Raw genomic sequence first — 20,637 nt, forward strand, 5'->3', positions numbered from 1 at the left:
TCCTTTCAGCTTTTTTTAAACTCTCAAAACTATTCATGAAGAACTTCCACTTGATCTATAGTAAGCAGTGAGACTCAAATCAAAATACATTTGTATTTTTCACTGTTTTGATAAGAATATATTGGCCCAACCCTGAATATATCAGAAAACTGCATACACTCATATTTACAGCACACAATTCCCTGGCTCTATTACACATAAAAATGTTAAGAGACACTGTCAGGTTACAATTCAAATTTTAAAAGAAATCCCACAGAATTAGTTAACACTCATAAAAAATGAGCAATACTAAAAACAGAGGGATTTTTAAAAGCCTAATTAGTTTTTTACTCCTTAGACTGTTGGGCTGGTGCTGAAGGATTCCTGCTGCAGGCACACAGTCAGGAGTGGTATAATCAGCATTAGAAAGTATCTACCAGTACTTACAAATTTAATAAATCTGTTACAATAATATGGTACATGGTTGTTATATCCTAGATTCCATTTAGCTACAATATAGGCAGTCTTATTTCTTGGTGCATTGATGGAGTTCAGACAGGACACAGGGGCATACTTCCTTCCCTCTCCCTCCTTTCTTCTTGCTCCTAAGTAATTCACCAAATGGCAGTAAAAAACAACAGTCAATCTGCAGGACGGTCACCTGGTCTCTTGTGTTAATGTCAGCTACCTTTGACTTATGTGTGTGACATTCTCTCTCATTAAGGATAAAGGATTTTTTCTTTGTTTACATTCTTATTGTTATTGTACCTGAAATCACTGCAATTTCTTAAAGTGACATTTATTTTTCAAATTGAAACAAATATATTTTGAATCTGCAAATGTTGACAGAGAACATTTAATTACAGAACTAAGTATCCGTCTTTTTTTTTCAGATCTGTCAACCAATGTCCAACTGAAATGTCCAATAGAGTTTGAAGATTTCTTACCAAGAAGACAGTTTATTTCACGTCACTTATCTGAATGTGGATTTCCTTAGCCACACCAAAGATGGAAGCAAATAGTTTAGCAAATGGAGTTCTGTTTCCCTCATTCCGCTTCCTTCTTTTGATGAATATTGAAGAGCATGTTGAAGTACGGCAATATGATCTGAATAGCCCCAATCAAACAATATTTACTGTTTGTACTATGTAATTAAATAGGAACAAAGGCAAGCAACCTTATAAGATTCAAATATGTGGAATAGTGTCATGGTAAAACATGCAGAAACTTCTCAAGGAAGGTTATCAACACAAATAGACCCCAGGTTTCTAAACATCTTTTCCAAGGATAGGTTCTTTCTCAGAAGTCAGATAGCAACAGAGAACACAGAAGCTCATTTAAAAAAAAAAATTCAAAGATGAATTCCTGTTCCACCCTAATTATGGAAAATGATAGCCTGTAACAAAACAAGTATTGCATAGGCAATACGATGCAATTTTCCCCACATCGCCCTACCAAAGTGGACTGTATTCTAGCAGAACTAACATCTAAGGGTCACAAAAAAGTTCAATCTCCATGTCAATTCAATTGTTGTCATTTATGCTGAGCACATCAGCAGGGGTGCCATTTGTAATAAAGCTTTTTGTGATAGCTCCCCTAGGAACTGAAGTTAGACCACCAACTAATTTCACACAGGCCACCCAAGAATCCCTCACAGCACAAAACAAGAGCAGGATTTTTGAGCAATTAGAGGATTTTCCTTTCTTTTTCTTTTTTGTGTGTGCATTGTCAATTGTAATACAGAAATCGGTAAAATAATAAGAGCAAGAGAAATTCTCAGTCCTGCTGGCTAAAACAACAGAAAAATCCTACACAACAAGGACTTACAAAAATAGGACACACACAGCCCATGATGGAATCCATGCATTACAAAAACAATGCTGACGTCATGGTACAGCTCACCATGGAGAGCCAGCTTTCCATGCCTTAGGCAAATGCTCAACTGCCTTTTACCAGCACTATTAGTCACTGCCATGACAGCAATATAGGATGAAATCAGCATCCATTACATTGCATGGCTACCTGAAATGCCATCAACCACTGTAATAGCAAAGGCCTGGAAAATTACTAGGAGCGAAATTGTGCTTTTGCTTGTGCTAGTACATTTTTCAATTGATGTAAACCCATTAAGACAGTTAATCAATTACAAATCAAAATCCATTCTCTGTACTATTAATGAGTGTATCTTTGCTTAGGCATAACCATGGACTGAAATGCTTTCCAATTAAACCTTTACAGTGTATAAGTCATGCAAAGTAATATGAAATCTCTCCAAGCTATGTTACTTACAAACAGCATTTTCCTTACTTTACAAGATTTAAAAAATATATAAATCAGATTTTTTTAAGCACCAATTTACCGAGGACCAAATCCTGACCAATGGGAGTTTTGCCTGAGTAAGACTGAGAAGTTTGAGTGAGTAAGGACCTCAAGATTCACCCACTCTTACAAACACATGCACAGTCTTGTTCTATTACAACCTTCTGCACTCAAAAAGGATATCGGAGCGCTACATTTTCTTAATCAACTGCTTCTCTTTCACAGTGGTCCAATATTGCTGCAAAAAGATTACTCTGTATCCACTCTGTTTCACTGACCGTAGTCTATGATAAAAGTCAGGGTGAGAAGGAGCAGGTTTGGAATATCCTGCACTAAATCTTTAATGTGAAATATTTCAATAAAAACAAAATTTAAAAATAAAATTAGGAACCCTTCAGATAACTCCTCTCATTTGTGTCACAGAGATGAGGAAGAGAATAAAGTGTCTTATTCTGCCACCCTTAGTTCCATCAATAATCCCAGCGGCCTCCAGTGACTAAGGATTAGAGCATTGGACCTAAACAAGGGATTCAGTCAATTCTGCATTTAATATCTCATAAATTCAAGTTAATTTAATTACATTAATTTAGCTCCCAAATTCTTTAATATCTTCAAGTAGGTCACAAGTGTGGCCTACACTAGAGAGTTGAGTACATCTCTGTAGGTAACAGATGCTAATGTGAATACAAACACTCAGCACCACTGACTGACTCACCGATGCTACAGGGGACAGCCAATGAGCCAGACCCTCTGCTAGGCACAATGGTGACAAGGGACCCAGTGAGGCACTCTGATTCTCAAGGCTCTTAATGGCAGCCTCAGCATGTAGCTGCAGGGGGTGACATAAGAGCCAGCTATACCTGTCTCGGACTCCCCGACACTGTGGGAATCCCAGCTAAGGAGATACAGAGTCTGCCCCTCCGTACACCACTGAGGTAGTGAAAGGGGAGCAGAGCAGGCCAGAATCTGGCACAATAACTTTATATCTAAAGTGACAGAAATATATACAAGGCTGACAAGAGAGATTGATCAAATAATACATTGTGTGTTCCCAAAGGAATATTAATGCATATTTTAAAAGGGCATGCATTTAAAGCATTAGCAAAAAAGTGCATCATCTTCACCAGAGTGGTCACAAACAGTACGCAGGAAATCCCCAGCCCCAGGAACCTCAATCCAAACACTAATGCCTGATTACCAGGTAGCACCTCTGCCTCAAGAACTGATTCAAATTAGAGAAATTACAGAAAAAAGCAAACTTCCCTACTGTTTACCATAGCTCCTTGCAAAGTTACACCACACCAGAAAACTAACACACCATTTTCTTCCAAGACTGGAAACTTGATTAGATGTTAAGAATTTGTAAGACTGTGTGACATTGCCATCATGATTTTCTTTAATTCTGTCCACCATATTTTAAGGTATCTGAGGACCAGGAATCCAGAACTCCTGAGTGCTAACCCTTGCTCAGACATGGAGTCCCACTTGTGATCTATCTAGAAACTTGTCCAGGTTTTCATCTCATCACCATAGTAGATAAGCTCCTCACAATCATTCATGGATTTTTCCTCAAGAATCCTGTGCAGTGGAGAAGCATTATCATCTCCACTTTACAGATGGATAATTGATGTACAGTGTAGATTCAGTGACTTATGTAAAGTCTCAGAAAAGTCTGCAGCTGAACTGGGAATTCAACCCAATTCTCCTGAATTCCAGTCCATTGCCCAATCCATTAGACCATACTTCCCTTCTTGCCTCATCTGTAAAAAAGGGCAATTTTAATTTATACTTACCTAAGTTACAAGAGTGTTGCAAAGATTATTGATTAAATGTTTTTCAAGTGCTCTGAAGAGGAGAAATGCTATATAAGTGCAAATATTACGTAGTAGGCCATGTTACATTTTCCTTGCAGAAGGGTAGAGGACATCCGCCATGCCAGCACAAGCACTGTATGCATAAAATAAGGATATTGATTTTGCTAATTAAATAGGAGTAAAGAAGAGAGAAATTCTAATGCTTTAAATGTATAGTAACCAGTATCCTACAGCTTGTTTGTACCCACTGTTTTCAAAGGATTAGTAAATATATTTCAGCAAACGATGAGAACACCCTCAAACGTTTGCATATACATTCTCTGTTCCATCTTCTACCTAGTAGAGAAGATTTGCTTTTCAAACTGTGTGATAACTGTCAGTGGGTTTTTGTTTTTCATTTTGGCTCTTTTCGGTTTTCAGACAGTGCATTTATGTGGGTTTGTCACAAGTGAAACAAGAATTACCTGCAGTCCGTAAACAAGAGACAGGAAACTGAAGGAAGCAACCCACCCTTAGAAACCTTTCTTGCTACTTTTGGACCTAAACATCCACATGTAATAGTCATAAATTTAACACACACGTTAAAGGGACTGATCCTGCTCCCACTGACATGTAGAGTTTTGCCACTGACTGCACAGGAGCAAGAGAAAGCCTTACTTTTTTTTCTCCCGTCAGTCAAATAAAGATTAGATGTGCTTGTAGAAAATATAAGACAAAGATCTGAGTTATGCACCAAAACTAGGGCAGACCACAACAGTGGCAGATAGTACTTGCAGAACAATTCTTTTTTAAAAATATGTTACCTTCTGTACTGTAACATTCTCCAAAGTCTAACTTCTGTAATATGTTATCCCTGGGAATTCCAAGGCATAAGCAGAAAGCAGAATTACATCTATAAACTGAATAATGTTAATTTTTTCAGCAAAGAGCCATGTACTGAAACAGCAGGAATTTAGAGCCAACAATATCCCACTTTAAAATGATTAAACTGGAATGGAAATATTTATTTTTCTGAGATAATATATAAATATTTGATGCTTTTCAAGCACTAATTGATCAAATTTCAGCTGAAGGAAATATACACTAGCCAGCTCTGATCAATCTAGCACACTAAAAATAGGAGTGCAGCCGTCACAGTGCAAGCATCAGAAAGGGCTAGCTGCCCTGAGTACATGCCAGTGTTTTGTATGAGACCGTACTCAAGAAGGCTAGCCTCTCCTGGGGCAGCAGATACACTTCTGTCTTTAATTATATATATGCGTACATTTAGCATTTTCTGGGCATTGGTCACTGCTATTGGTCTATGCCTCTTAAATGAATGATGTGATCCATTTATCTTACAAGAATTTGGAAACCCTCTTTTTGGTGGGGGGAGGTCAGGAGAAGCACTGAGCAAGGGGTTGGGGGAATCAGTGGACAGAGGAGGACAGAGACAGGCAGTATGTCTCTGGGCATTGGGAGCGCAAACATGAAAGAAGAAAATGCTACCATTAAGGAAGGCGTAACTGCCACTCAGCGCAGAAAGGGGTCATCCATTGGATATGCACAACTTTTGAGGGCATCTAGCACTGCTGACATCACTATGATTTGCACATTGTGCACTGTTGCCAACTGTCATGAGTTTAATCACAGGTCACACGGTATTTCATGTTTTTCTGAAAGCCCCAGTTCCAGGATTCAAGTGATAAAGTGATCATCTCAATTTTCGATTTTAAAAAGAAGAGTTAATTTCTAGCCTTTGTGGTAGCAAAGAAAACCATAAAATCATGACCTGATCATTCCCTAAAGGCTCAGAATACAGAAGGCAAATAAGAGTAACGCTTTTTAAAATGATTTTTAAGACAACCTCTTGATTTTTGAATGCTTATAGTGGTACTACTGATTGCATTCTGGGGAGCCCAAATACCAGATTTTGGTTGTCCTTTGCACAAGCTACACAAAGACAAGAAAGAGCTAGTTGGGCCTTTTTTCTCCTCGTACACCTGTAAAAGAAACAACTGGAATATATCCTTAGAATTGTAGCTCTTCTCCCACACCACCCCTTCAGCTTTTGAGTCCACAAGCAATTTCCACTCCATGGATTGATGTGGCCATTCAGTCTGAATCCAAGCCTCTGTTTTGCAGAATTTCTTGATTTCAACCTGCTCTAAATATCTGATCACACTAGAGCCATAGTGATTTTTCAATAGCCATGTTTGACTATTTTCTTCTTAATTTAAATATTTTTAAAAATTAATCTCATGTAAATCCTTTTGCTATTTATCTACAATCTACTCAATCTTCTCTATGGATTCCTTTAACATTATCCAATCCAAAATAGCCAGAACTTATCTGTTCTTGATTTGAAACTCCTTGCCTCATTGGGGTGCATCTTTATGGAAGCAATTTTAAGTAGTAGTAGTGGTAATATTAAGTAATTAGAAAAATTATTAATAGCTTTGCTTATTAAGCCATGGTTTATCCTCCCAATAGTGGCCTCTTTATCTAATCTTTAAATTCAAAGTAATTCAGCAGTGTCTCCGGCATTCTGAAACAGTAACTTCCCACAAAGCCAAATTAAGTATACTTCATTGGCCTTCCCAAACCAAAGCTTAGATTAAAATATGCTGTATAGTAAAAGTTATACTGTCATCGACGCACCTGTTGCTGACTTTTAATTGTAATGTGCCCTAAGCCCCTGGAAGGGGCTTCTTTCTAAATAATATCCTTAACCCAGGCAAAATCTCCAGTGGGATTTTTTCCTGGGTAAGGACTTTAAAATTTGGCTCATTACTATTCATACTACTGGAAACCAAAAGTGTAGAGGTCAAACACACAATACTTACTTGGACAAAAATCCTACCAACTTCACTGGGATTTTTTTTTTTTTCCCCGTGAGTAAAAACTGCAGGGTCAGGTCTTATATTTGTTGAGTGCAACTATGAGATTAAAAGGGCTTTTTCCATATTGTGGAAGGTGCTGATCAAAAACTAAATGTGAAGCTTTCTACTGACTCCAGTGGACTTTGGATTAGGGCCTGAATGTATCAGATTCTGAATTAGAAACTTTGAGTTTGGGCAGTGGCTCCTGTGGTCAATGAAATTACACCAATGTAAAACCAATATACATGATACAGGAATAGCACAGAGGTGTTTGCTAATGGTATAATTGTAATCCTCCTGTCAAAAAATAGCAAGGTTCAGGTCCTAACCTTTTGTCACATTTTAGGAGTATTTCCTCACTAATCACACATCCGACTTGGGATCCCATGTGCTGAGCCCCAAGAAAACAGAAGGGTCTGAATAACCAAACGGATGCTTCCCACATCAGCAAGTGATGAATAGAAACATATAGTTTGTAATTAAATCAGAGGGTAACAAAGGGAAACTCAGTGTGATCACTGTGGCAGGTGTGGAGCTGATATGTAATTATATAGAATTATTATGCTATGTTAAGAATATACTGGTCTATAATAATTTTATGAATACTGTATATGACCTGGTCAGTGAGGTAGAGTTATTGTATAGTTATACTGAGTTATTACATTTTCTAGCATAAATGTATTGGTCTAGCTTAATAGGGAAAACACGCAAGCAACAGAAAGGTCTAGATAAGCCACCTCCCAGCAAAGATTTGGTGGGCAATTACAGGACAATGGACTACTTCCAGGCTCCAGCCTGAGATCGTATAGCAGGAACAGAGTAAAATATTCACCCAGAACTCCAGAGTCTCCACAATGCTGCATCTTACAAAATTTGCACTCTGGAACAAAGAAAAGTGACATCAGAGTAAAGGCTGTCTTGCAGGAGGCCCTCTGGATAGACAGTTGTTATATCACTCCACTGGCTGTGCACTGAGTCCTACCAAGCTCATGCCCCTACCAAGATACAAACAGCATCTGGGCTCTGGCAATAGTAAATAGGGGACAATACAAAAGCTGGGCTGTGGTGCTAGTGACCAGAGTTTCCCACTCTCCCACACCTAATTCCTCCAATTTCCACCAGCCCTTGGCACAGCAGATGTCTGTGCTTCACTGTGGCATGTGACTGCACTTGTTGTGGAAGCACCAGATAGGCAGGCTTTCCTGCTGTAGACTGGGAGGTGCTCTGCATGAGCTGCTTCTGTCCTCTTGTCCTCAGTGCTATCCCATGACACCATATATGCGATAAAGTCTCAGCTTCTTGATAGTGGTGAGGGAGACAAAGCAGCTGCTTTCTGACTGGATAAGGAGTATGTCAATCAGTGACTACTGGCACAGCTACACCCCATCCTAGCAAGGAAATATATTTTCAATCTGAGCGCTGAAGCAAAGGGGTATTAAGCAGTCCGACAGCCGAAATTCAAACAGTACCATTCCCAAATGTTTACTGCCCTTCATTCCATAAACTTCTTTTACCAATTAACTATTATCTTCATCTAATATAAGACTGCACGTGTAGTTTCTTTTTTAATTAAAGAGTTCCACTGGGCTAGTGTTTATTGTGAGTGAAGGCTCTGGGCCAGAGGCTGTCACGCAGTAGCACAGAGTTGTATATTACCCATCCCTGATTCAGAGGCCAGATTTTCAATGTATGTAGTGCCTAAAGATGCAGACAGGCACAGCGGAGAATCCCAGTAGGCACCTAAGCGAGTTGGTACTGAAATCAATAGATAACAAAATCAATGAAATCAAATAAAAAACTTCTGTCCCTATGTGCCTGTGGAGAAGGAGATTCACCTCACAAGAGGGCATGCAGCATCCCTTCAACAACCTTCCCTCAGGATCTCTCTGGGGAGAAGTTAAGGAGAGCTCTGCAGGCAGGAGTTCATGACAGTAGGCATTGAACAAAGAACCGACATCTGTGATTTCTATTAAAATGTTGTTTGGATATACTGAATTGAGCCTTATTTTCTGGATGAAGTTAAGGATGTGTAAATAACCATAGTGGACAGCTTCTTGGTTCACCCCAGAGTCCTAAAGAAGAGCATCTGCCTCCATTTATCACCACTTAAGTGGTATCTTTAGTATTCAGTGAGGCAACTATTTAATAAGGATTAATTTCAGGTCAAATCATGGTCCTAATGAAATCAATGATAAAACTCCCACTGATTTTAGACCAGATTTTGACACTTAATATTGTCTTTTGTCTTGCAAATTAACTAAAGATAAAAATATGCGGTTAGAATTACGCAGATAATGATTTGGGAAAAACACATTCCCCTCAAACTCATGGAACAGATATCAAAATTCATTTTTCATTCATCGCATTTACAAAGGATTTGTGGGTATGTTTATTACTGTTTCAGTATACCTTGTTATAGCAATTGCAGTAAAACAGCAACACAGGAGCACTAATAAATTTGTATCAGTGTCCTTAATATTGTTACACTTCAGATCACCTTTTCAATCAGGATTTATATTATCAGACATTGAATTGACCACTCTAACTTCAACCGAAGTCCTACTCCTTAAGTTCGTTGGGCAGGAAGAATGGGAAAAGAAGATACACAGTTTAATTGAAGTTGAACTTACTAAAACAAAATACTAATCCAAAGACGTATGTCTCCAAGGACCGCAGAAGAAGAGAAAGCATAAAGAAGGACAAAATAATAAAAAAAATTGGGGGAAAAAAAGGAACAAATAAATTCCAGATGTTCAGAGGCAATTTATTTTCTCAGTCCCTTTTTGGTGTAGGTATATCTAGAAGAAGGGGAGTTTCTTTTCATGTTGTCTTCCAAATCTCCTACTTATGTTACATCAGAATGTTCAGTGAAACTGTTTTGGCTTTATTAGTGGCCCAGAAGATAGACTGCATATAATATATTATAGTGAGTTTTTCAGAACAAGATTTCAGAACTAATTTCAATTTTACCAAGATGTGCTCTAAACCAATTCAAGTCCCTCAGTGGAATACACAATTGTATTATTAATTTATATAACCCTTTATTAGCAAAGTGTTTGTACTGATGAGTTTACCAGTAGGTAGTGCTGCTGGAATAAATCCTGACTGGATTATTATGTAAATATAACTCTGAGAAAGGACTGCTTGGACTTATACAGTACGTAGCATTTGTAACGCTAAAAAGCACTGATTATGAAATATTAGTTACGTTTTCTATTTTAGGGGTCTGGGACAGTTTCAGGTAAAGAATCAAAAAGTAGGTCAAATGCCCCAGAACAACCCAACTGTCTGTAGTAGGGAAGTCTTGGCTATAAAATAGCTACTTAACATGTGCTTCATTGACTTTATACATCCAGTGCCCATGACTTTATATACCCAGGGCCCAACAGTATTTAAATAAAGCAATGCTAACATTTGTTGTTCTCCATCTGAAGGAGTCTACATGAGCGCAACACTATGTAACGCTACATTAATCATCAAGGTTATGCTGCCTAGAACAATATGAATCCTGCAGAGGCTTATGGCTTTGAACATACCAGTGTAGAATAATTCAGTATATGGCAGTAGTTACATCTGATTTTCATTAACTCATTTGAAAGTGACCTCAGGCATCTCAAAGCCTTTATCACCCAAGCTACTAGCACTGAAGAGGCAATGATCTTAAGGTTTTTCTTCTGAAGGAATAGTGCAGTACAAAGAAGGCACCGTTTGTGCAGCCTGTTCTGGACATTTTACTGTTGTGTTTGTTTCTAGTTTACAAGAACAGAAGCATGCTTTGAGTGCCTGATCCAAACCTACTGATGTCATGCCAATGGAATTGGAAAGAGTCCCATTGACTTCCATGGGTTCTGGATCAACCCCTGAATACAGATTAAATAAAAGGAAGGATTGAGAAAACATGAAAATACAGGGCCAAATGCTGATGAACCCAGTGGGGTTGGATAAAGTCAAAATCTGCAAACAACATGTTCCAGGCTAACTGGCTATATGAAAAGCTGAACACCAGTCCAATATGCCAAATCACTGACAAGTTAGGTGGGAAATACACCTCTGGCTAACATAATTAATATGAGTCCACATATATATAACTGAATCATCCCCGGGGAGCGGGGAGAGAAAAATCAAACAAAAACATTATTTCTTACCTGTGAACTTTGTTTTCATATGATTAAGTAAAACATTGGCTCCAATTCTGACAAAGGAAATGTTTAATCTACCCAGAAGCAGTTGAACTTTTGGTGGCACAGGAGTACTTTACATACGTACACACACATCCATCAAGAAACTATTCGAAGTAGGAAACCCCCCAGATAAAACAAGAAACAGAGACAAGTTCACATATCTGATAAAACAGTGTGCCTCATCTGTTTTTATAAGGCTTGCTATAATAACCCCATCTCTCTGATAACGTGCAATAAAACTATTGTGCTGTGGCTTTCTACTACAGACAAGCTAGGCAGAACAGGCGTGTCTTAGAATGCTCTCCCACATCCTCGAGAACATTAACATAATAGCTGAGATGGATGATCTACCAGTAAGAAGAGTTGGTTTGTTTGAAAATCTATACTCTTTGATAAGCTCGCTGGTTTCTACTCTCTCATCTACAGGAGTGCTTTATGTTTCAGTGGGTCCCACTGCAGCTCTGTATTCTTTTATACTTCTGTGTTCCCCTTCTGTCGCAGGATGCGCTTAGATCAACAGAAGCAAAACACAGATTTTGAATGATGAGTGCTGAAGTCTTTTCGGAGTATGCCTGGTTTGTGCACTCTGCTGACGATGTTCAGGGATGACTTTTAAGCAACAGCTGAAGACATGGTTGTTAGGAGAAACTTTCCATTATTAATTTTTTGCCACTGTAATTATGAGCCAAATTTTGAACTCGGTTACAATGCTATAACTCAAAAGTAAACCCTTTAATTACAGTCAGTTACTCCCAATTTATAGTAGTGTAACTAAGATAAGAATATGGCCCTATCTTTGTACACAGATGTCCTGTATGCAATAAAATACACTGGAATGGGATAACTAAGAGTGCTTTCTCACTGTCTATGTTTAACACGTACACCTAGTATGCACAACTTCTGCACATATAGTTTATTCAAACTCTGCTTTTTCAAAACCAGAAAAGTTCTATTATGATTTTAAAAAGGAAATAAATTCTAATTTTTAACAAGCTTAAGTGATGTTACATTTTATTTCTCACTCCCTTTTGATCAGAAATGGGCAACCGATCTAAGAATGAATAATGAGCCAAATCTTCCAATCATTAACTCTGTCTCCATTCAGTACTCTCTCTCTCTCACAAAACTTCCATAGTTTCAGTGATAGTTTTTCTTGAACAAGGACAGCAAGAATTGGTTCATGTTGGCTCAGTAACTATATTTTGTGTTTATACAATATAGTGCCCCACATGAAAATTTCCAACAACCTTGATACTAATTATTTTAGTTTCACAACGTACTATGGTTGGAGAAGTATCCACATTTTACAGAGAAGAAAACAGAGACAAAGAAATAAAATGACTTACACAGAGTCAGACAATGAAGTATATAACAGAACCTGACTATCCTGCCTTCCTCCACACTAAATCAGTCATCAAAAATTCAGTATGTGGATGTTGAAAGCTACAGCAGCATCTTGCTTACTCTTCAGTGCTAAACTTGCACCTCTCTGAAATGTATTGAATATAATATCTGGTTATATATGTACATCAAGAAAATTATTGATATGTAAAACCAGAGTATTTTAATGAAAACCTTTACTGTAGTGGGTAGTTCCAGGAGCCTGCTATAATTATGAAGTGCATTAATATGAATTACACAAATCCTTAGAACTCTTCTCAAATACATTTTATTCTATTTTTCTCTCAGAAATAGGTTGAAGCACTTGAAGGTAATTAACAAAATGTACGCAGCCAACACGCTGCTTGAACATCAAAGCAAACCTGGCACCACAATGCAGGCTGCTGCAATTTAAAAATAACCTCGCTGAAACCTTATTGCAGTAAAATTATTGAAATTGTAATTATTGCATTTGCAGTTAAGAAACCAGACCTTTTATTTTTCCATTGTATTAGCCTTTCCTTTAAGTGGTTCTCAAACTGAGGGTTGAAACACCCTGAATATCTATGACACTAATGTTTAAGTCCTTTAACTAACTAGAATTTGTAACTGTATTGTGATGACTGTAAAATATTTGGACTGTAATATAACTTTGTAATATTACTGTAAAATTCATGACTCATGACTTAGTTACACTCTCGAGTAGTTTAGATGTCAAATCCTGTCAACCATAACATTCTGACCTTTGAGTTTATTTTCTGGATTGTAAAGTGATGATTCAACAGAAGGTAATTTCCCCTTTAGTCAGTACTACATAAATGCCCCTTCAAGGGATTACTGGGCATACTGCATTGCTAGAGGTGCAGTCTTTTAAAATTGGACAAAACAGAGGTCCTGACTATTTGCAGTAGTTAAAGATCTCACAGAAGTTTTCATAAAGTCAGGGGTGGGTCCTTATTCCAGCGTCCTGGACAAATTCTAAGACTCATGATTATATCTTTGCCTAGCTATATTCCCCTGAAATTTCAACTAGAAAAATTGTTTTTCCACTTCTTAGCCTCTTGTTGTTCAATGTTGATGGGTACTTTAAACAGTTACTTTGTTTCACCTCTGATATGGCTGCATTTCAGTTGTGGATGAACTGATCTTGTTACAGCTTGTGTATCTGCTAAGGGAGTTTGTAAAAGGCTCTGAGATCCTTTTGGATAAAAGGAGCTATAAAAATACAAGATATTTCAAAATACTGATTTTTTTAAAACCTTCCATTACATCAGCGTTTGTTTCAAAAACAAAATTAATGCCACCACTTTTGGAGGAGTAGCCGAAAATCTTAATATGGGAGCTTCTCTGCTGGCATGAATCTTAGCATAGTGCAGACATCAACCAGTGATGCTTATATACAAGCAAAGAAATAAACAAAATGCCAGGTTAAAAACTCTTGAAAAAAACAACAACAATCTGGTAGAGAAAAGAAAAGTGACCAGATATATTTAGAAATTAACCAGGTAGCTGCAGTTCCCTCAGATTGAATGGAGAATTACAAAGTAAATAAAAAGAAAAGAGTACATTTCAATTTAAGATACACTTGTATAATTCAGCTTTTTTTTGATGTGATGCAGTTTAACAGTCAGCTCCTCACCTGATATGAATTGGCATCACTCACTCACTCAGATCTACACCAGCTAAGGATATATCCCAGAGTCTCTGATACTGGTTTATCGTTTATTATTGGGACATTCACATAGTTTTCTATTGGAACTGTTTGTGTTCCAACTTTGAATACAAATACGTTATTCCTTAAGAATATTTCCCAAGCTCTAGAAAAGGCTTTAATAGGAATGGGAGTAAAATCAAGGGAACACAAAGTTTGAAACCCTGTGTACTATGCAATAGCTGAAAGTCTACCACACAATTAAGGCAATACAGAATGCATGGCAACTACTGTCAATGATTTGTATTTTACATTTATCACAGCATTACACAGGATGCAAACTCACTTTGGTAGAATAATCTGAATGAAATCTGAAGGCAACAGTGAATATGAATTAATATGCATTGTCTATAGGAAAGACACAGGACTAGGTAAAGTCTACATCAGTTACTATTTCTGATGGTTTAATTACTAAAGGCTTTCATAAAACCCAAGGGAATTGTGTAAGGTCCTGACCATTTTTGTTTAGATCTTGCTGCTGCAAAATTTTCTATAAACAATTCTGGACTACTAGTAACAAACACACACTTTAAACAGTGGTTTAGATGTTTTCCTGAATGGCAGAGCAATTGTTTTAGACACTAAAAATCACATTTTAATGTGCATGAAATGGCTCAATCAAAGAGACAAAACAAACTGAATTTTCAAGCGGAAAAATAATTAGTAATGGAAGTGAATTTAATCCAAAGCTATACACTATACCTTATCACATTAGACACAATTCAGCTGACATCTAATAAAGCTATGTCAGAATATTTCTCTTGTCTCAACCAAACTAAATGCATGGGGAAGAGGGGGCAGCCTTTCAAAACTAAACTAACCTTGGGGTGAGTGAGTTTGTTTGGCTGTTTGTGTGTTTCTCTCTCTTTCAGGTTATTTCAGTTACTAGATCAGTTGTGATTGTGTGTTTGGGGACTGTTTGAGCCTTTGTTCCCTCGGTCATCCTTGATCATCTTTGATCAGCCTCAATCAGCCTTGTGATTACACTCCCCCTGTGTGATTAATGAGGGGGTAGGGCTGACCTAGAAGAGAAGGCCTTAAAAGCCAGAGGCTGAGTGACCAAGGGAGTTTGAGAGGGAGTTTGTGGGAGGGAGATGTAATATAAATGCTATGGTTCGGAAAGGCCGCATCACCAGTGCCAACGCTGCTCCTGTCTCCTCCATCTCCGCCTGTATCCAGACAAACAATCTAACCCTGGATGCCTCTACCCTGATCCTGGTGTGGATTTGCAGAGACTGTGGCCTGCATTTCATACTCACCAAAAGCCTCTGGACAAACTGGCGAAATGGTCTGAAGTAAGTAGGATGAAATTCAATAAGGACAAATGCAAAATACTCCATTTAGGAAGGAACAGTCAGTTGCACACATACAAAATGGGAAAAGACTGCCTAGGAAGGAGCATTGAGGAAAGGGATCTGGGAGTTATAATGGACCACAAGCTAAATATGAGTCAACAGTGTAACACTGTTGCCAAAAAAAAGCAAACATCATACTGGGATGTATTAGCAGGAGTGTTATAAGCAAGACATGAAAAGTACTCTTCTGCTCTACTTCATGCTGATTAAGCCTCAGGAGTATTGTGTCCAGTAGTGGGTGCCACTTTTCAGGAAAGATGTGGACAAATTGGAGAGAGTCCAGAGAAGAGCAACAAAAATGATTAAAGGTCTAGAAAACATGACCTATGAGGGAAGATTGAAAACATTGGGTTTGTTTAGTCTTAAAAAGAAAAGACTGAGAGGAGACATGATAAAAAGTACGTAAAAGGTTGTTACAAGGAGGAGGCAGAAAAATTGTTTTTCTTAACTCTGAGGATAAGGCAAGAAGCAATGGGCTTAAATTGCAGCAAGGGAAGTTTAGGTTGGACCTTAGGAAAAACTTCCTGTCAGTCTGGTTAAGCGCTGGAATAAATTGGAGATTTTTTTAAGAGCAGGTTAGACAAACAACTGTCAGGGATGGTCTAGATAATACTAACTTGTGCCATGAGTGCAGGGACTGGACTAGATGACCTCTCGAGGTCCCTTCCAGTCCTATGATTCTATAGGTTTCTCTGGTAACAGTGCAATGGTAACAATATCATCTCAATACCACTTACTGCAGATCCCTCTGCAAAGGCACTTCCAAAAGCATACTACAAAACACTACCTCCTTAATATGAAAAGACAACTTGAATAGCCTCCAGATTATGGGACAAGGCTGTTACAAGTCATTTTTACTTCACAGGTTACCAAACCCACAGATTTATCCATCAATCTACCTAAAAGATCCACATATCTAACTAGTATAGACAAGCCAAAAGTGGATCACCTCCAAGTGTCAATAAGATTATTGAACTACCTGAATTTAATCTGGGTAGCTTGCAAACAGGGACCAGTCGACTAGCAGAGCAAGTAGTCCTATACCTGCAGCTCTTTCCACCTATGGAAAAGCAGAAAAAAGGGTCTATTTCTTTAAGCCTCTTATTTATTTCATTATATGAAATACATCTGTGAACATTTGAGTTAAATAGATGTTTTTATTCTCCAATAAAACAGAGAATTGGGTCTCCTGGAAAAGCACATCTATTTCCAAAACAATATCTAATCATCTGCAGTATTTACATGCGATTACAATGTGCAAGGCCCTTCCAGCAATGACCATATTCATTGAAGATAAGCATGTTTAACTTGGAATGTTTGGCACCATGAATAAAGGATATTTGAAACCCCAGACATGCACATGCCTAATGAATAGGAATTACGAGTAATCATCAAGAGAATCTACCCCCAGGAGCCTACTTTATAAATAACCTCAAATCAATAGGTACAAAATGTTCAGCCAAACTAATTTTTGCACAACATCGAACAGTCTCACTGTATTTAGTCCCTCATCTAAATACATGTTCAATTTCTGATCCAACATCATTGTTAGTGGGCAAGGAGTTTGATTTATGTGCTCAGCCCCCACTAAATAAGAAATACACAACTACATTAATAGAAGTGTACCATAAGACAAGGCATGGACTCAGTACAAATGAAAATAGCCCATAAAATCTCCACAGCCTTCTGTGTTCTTCAGCTATGAAGGCTATTCTTGGTTATCAGAGACTGGATCAAGAGAATACTACTTCTAGAGCAGCTATGGAATATTTCATTAAATATTCTAATTATTTGATAGAGACTACTCAGGTAGGGGCTTCTTTCAGACACTGGGGGTTAGGATGGAGCAACACCAACAGACTCTGGCCCTAGGTTTTATCATTATATATGGTACTATAATGGAAAACCAGTTCTTGAAAATTTCAAGGGATTCCAGGGAACATATTCAGCAATTCCCAGTGTCTTAACATCAAGAAAGAGAACTTAAAGAGATCTCAGCCCAACAGTGATAAGCCTGGCAGGTCCATTCTTGAGGGCAGCCATGGTGAAGGTCATGGATACTAATTACTGGATTCGGAACAAGTGTCAAAACTTGCTTGCACACTATCAAATATTAACTAACTAAAACAGAATTCAAAGAAATTTAGATATGAAATGAAGTGAATAGTTAAACAGGCAGGGCCATTTTTTAAAAAACTTGAGATTTATTGAGTCATATGGTGAGACATAAGACATTAATGTTCATCAGTGTTGCAGAAGTTTCTACACAACATCAAATGTGCGGTACTTTGGTTGGAAAAATCCAAAAATGATGAACCGTAGGACTTGCACATGTGACACCAAACACATACCCCAAAAGGCATGGATAAAGATAGCTGATAGGGAATTAACACACATACAAACACACACACACACACACACACACACACACACCACTCCCCCCAACTCTGTATTTTGGCTCAGATACCACATGGGCATCTATAGTCAATACCCAAACAGGCTACTCAAGTTCAGCCATGGAAAAATATGAGAATGGGCACTCTAAATTGTTACCTTAGGTGCAGTAAAGAGTTGCATTCCCTAGGGAGGAAAGATATGTCCATGAGAGGAAAGCTATCATGATGCCAGAGTCCTTGTCTTCATCAAATAGTTGTCAGGTAATATCAGGAAAAACAGAATATATACTCAAATGATATTATGAAATAAAACTAGGCAAAACCAACATAGTCAGATTTGTACCAATACCTGGCTGGCAATGACATTTGATTATGCTAGTTGAGGTTTTATCTGTGACAGACCGACAGCAGTACATTCCACATCATTGGGCTGCATGTTCAGGACATGTTCATCTGCTTGAGGTATATCACTCTTGCTGAAGAGGTATAGATGCCCATCAGCTGAATACAAGAAGTACACTAACCTATTGGTAGGGCCCTACCAAATTTATGATCCCATTTTGGTAAAATTTCACGGTCATAGCATTTTTTAAAACCTTGAATTTCATGGTTTCAAATATTTAAATCTTAAATTTCACAGTGTTGTAACAATGGGGGTCCCAACCCAAAAGAGGGTCATGGGGAGATGGGTTGCAAGGCTATTGTTAAGGGGTCGCGGTGTTGCCATCCTTATTCCTGCACTCCCTTCAGAGCTTGGTGGCCAGAGAGTGGCGGCTGCTGGCCAGAAAACCTACTCTGAAGGCAGTGCTGCTGCTAGCAGCAGCGCAGAAGTAAGGGTGGCAATACAAGATCATGCCACCCTTGCTTCTGCACAGTTGCTGGGTGCCTGCCCAGTAGCCACCACGCTCTGTCCACCAGCTCTAAAGGCAATGCAGAAGTAAGGGTAGCTATACCGTGGTTCCCCTACAATAGCCAGTTTTCACTGGGGAGACCAAATTTCATATGGCAGACCATATTTCATAGTCCATGATGTATTTTTCACAGCCATGAATTTCATAGAGCCCTACCTATTGGGATATAGTATTGTCACAAATTGTGCATCACTTGTCCACATCTCTCTGTCTTCCATGTAGACTCATACAGCCATATCCTCCCCTCCTGTATGTGATTAACACATGTATTGAAACCTCAGTTGCCCAAAAAGTTACATGCATATTTATATTGCTGATAGACAGAACGTGGGCGTGAACTAACATTCTTGTGTTTTTGTATGTCTGTTCTATTTTCTGGGAGATGCATATCTTTTTCAGTCCATTAATTTTGAAAAGAAAAAAGCCTTGTTGTACTTGATATAGAATTATCCCTCCCTATGATCAGTATTTTAATTTTGCTATCAGAAGATAACCATCACAATCTGCATCCCATAATAAAAGGACGTAATGGTAAAATAATAAATTCATGCAGTTATGGTAGTGGTACATAAAAATATATAGATGAACTCAGGAGTATATTTTATAGACTTTATTAAATGCTAATAAGAGTATATGAAAAATTGAAAATTGTAAAAGGAAACACCTTGGATGAGAGTATCAAAGACTATTGACTTGTCCTCAGATACAGTTGTGTAACTGCTGAAATCAGTTTGAGTTAGGTGTGCATACCTCAGGGCAGAATATGGCCCATTATGGGCATCTCTTATTCACTCTCGTGAGCAGTTGTTCTCATAAGCGGTCCAGAAAAGCCAATGGGACTATTCACAACATGAGAAGGGGTTCACAAACTGGGCATACATTTTCATTTCTTTCAGAAGTTAAAGACCGGGATAAAGTACAAATTCAAATGTTCTGGTTAACAAGTAGTAAATTTCATGGGGGTTCACAATCCATCATGTGTATTGTGTCAGACCTAAACTAAAAGAAATATATTGTATTGGTTTAAAGGGCATAATATATTAGCTGTTCTTGCAGACTTTGTTTTTTTCTTCACAAGAAACTTGATTTTGCCAAATTACACATCACAGGTTTTTTGCTTTGTCTAAAGGCTGAGGCTCAGAAGGCTGAATTCATTTCTTTATGATACTTTTTCAATTCACGACCTGAAAGATCGAGAAGTGTGAGGCTGACATTTTAGCACATCTGTGTGTTAGTTATTTACTTGAACATGATTTTATTCCTCTGAATCCAGGATACAATTCAATGGTTCTGTCTTAACTCTTGCTAATATGTTTATTGATAACGTATTTATCAAACAATAATGTGTCAGCAGTTTCTGTATCATACCAAAATTCTTCCAAATATTATTAAAAAACAGAAGCCTATTCAGTGAACAGAGTATAGGGTCTATAAATATCAAATGATATGAAAATAATATAAATAAAGTGCATACTTCATCAGAGATGGACTCCAACCAAAGCCACAGTTCTGAGCACAGCTTTGAAGATGTCTGAAATCTGTAAAAATCTGGATTGGGCCTGGCTTCAAAGGGTCTCTATCATAGTGGTATGACCCAAAAACCTGGATCCAAAAATCCTCAAAACTAAGGTGAATTTGAAGTTCAGATGAAGATCTAATTTTGTGTATTGAACATTTTATACTGAGCTTTTATAATGCTCTTATTCTCTTGATTTGACATGAAACCATAT

General features: G+C 37.9%; 1 protein-coding gene across 6 annotated transcripts in view; it reads right to left on the reverse strand.

The window, feature by feature from the left end:
- The window catches only part of PRKCE (protein kinase C epsilon), a 498,124-nt gene that overhangs the window by 282,180 nt on the left and 195,307 nt on the right, over nucleotides 1–20,637 (reverse strand). For 3 of the 6 annotated variants that reach the window (XM_050951833.1, XM_050951832.1, XM_050951837.1), the window contains exon 3: nucleotides 16,580–16,660. The exons of the other annotated variants lie outside the window; for them this stretch is intronic. In XM_050951833.1, the coding sequence (XP_050807790.1) occupies nucleotides 16,580–16,660 (81 nt within the window). The remainder of the gene's footprint in view (nucleotides 1–16,579; nucleotides 16,661–20,637) is intronic. 6 annotated transcript variants of the gene reach the window in all.

The sequence above is a fragment of the Gopherus flavomarginatus genome, chromosome 4, assembly GCF_025201925.1.
Source record: "Gopherus flavomarginatus isolate rGopFla2 chromosome 4, rGopFla2.mat.asm, whole genome shotgun sequence".
Taxonomy (NCBI): domain Eukaryota; kingdom Metazoa; phylum Chordata; order Testudines; family Testudinidae; genus Gopherus; species Gopherus flavomarginatus.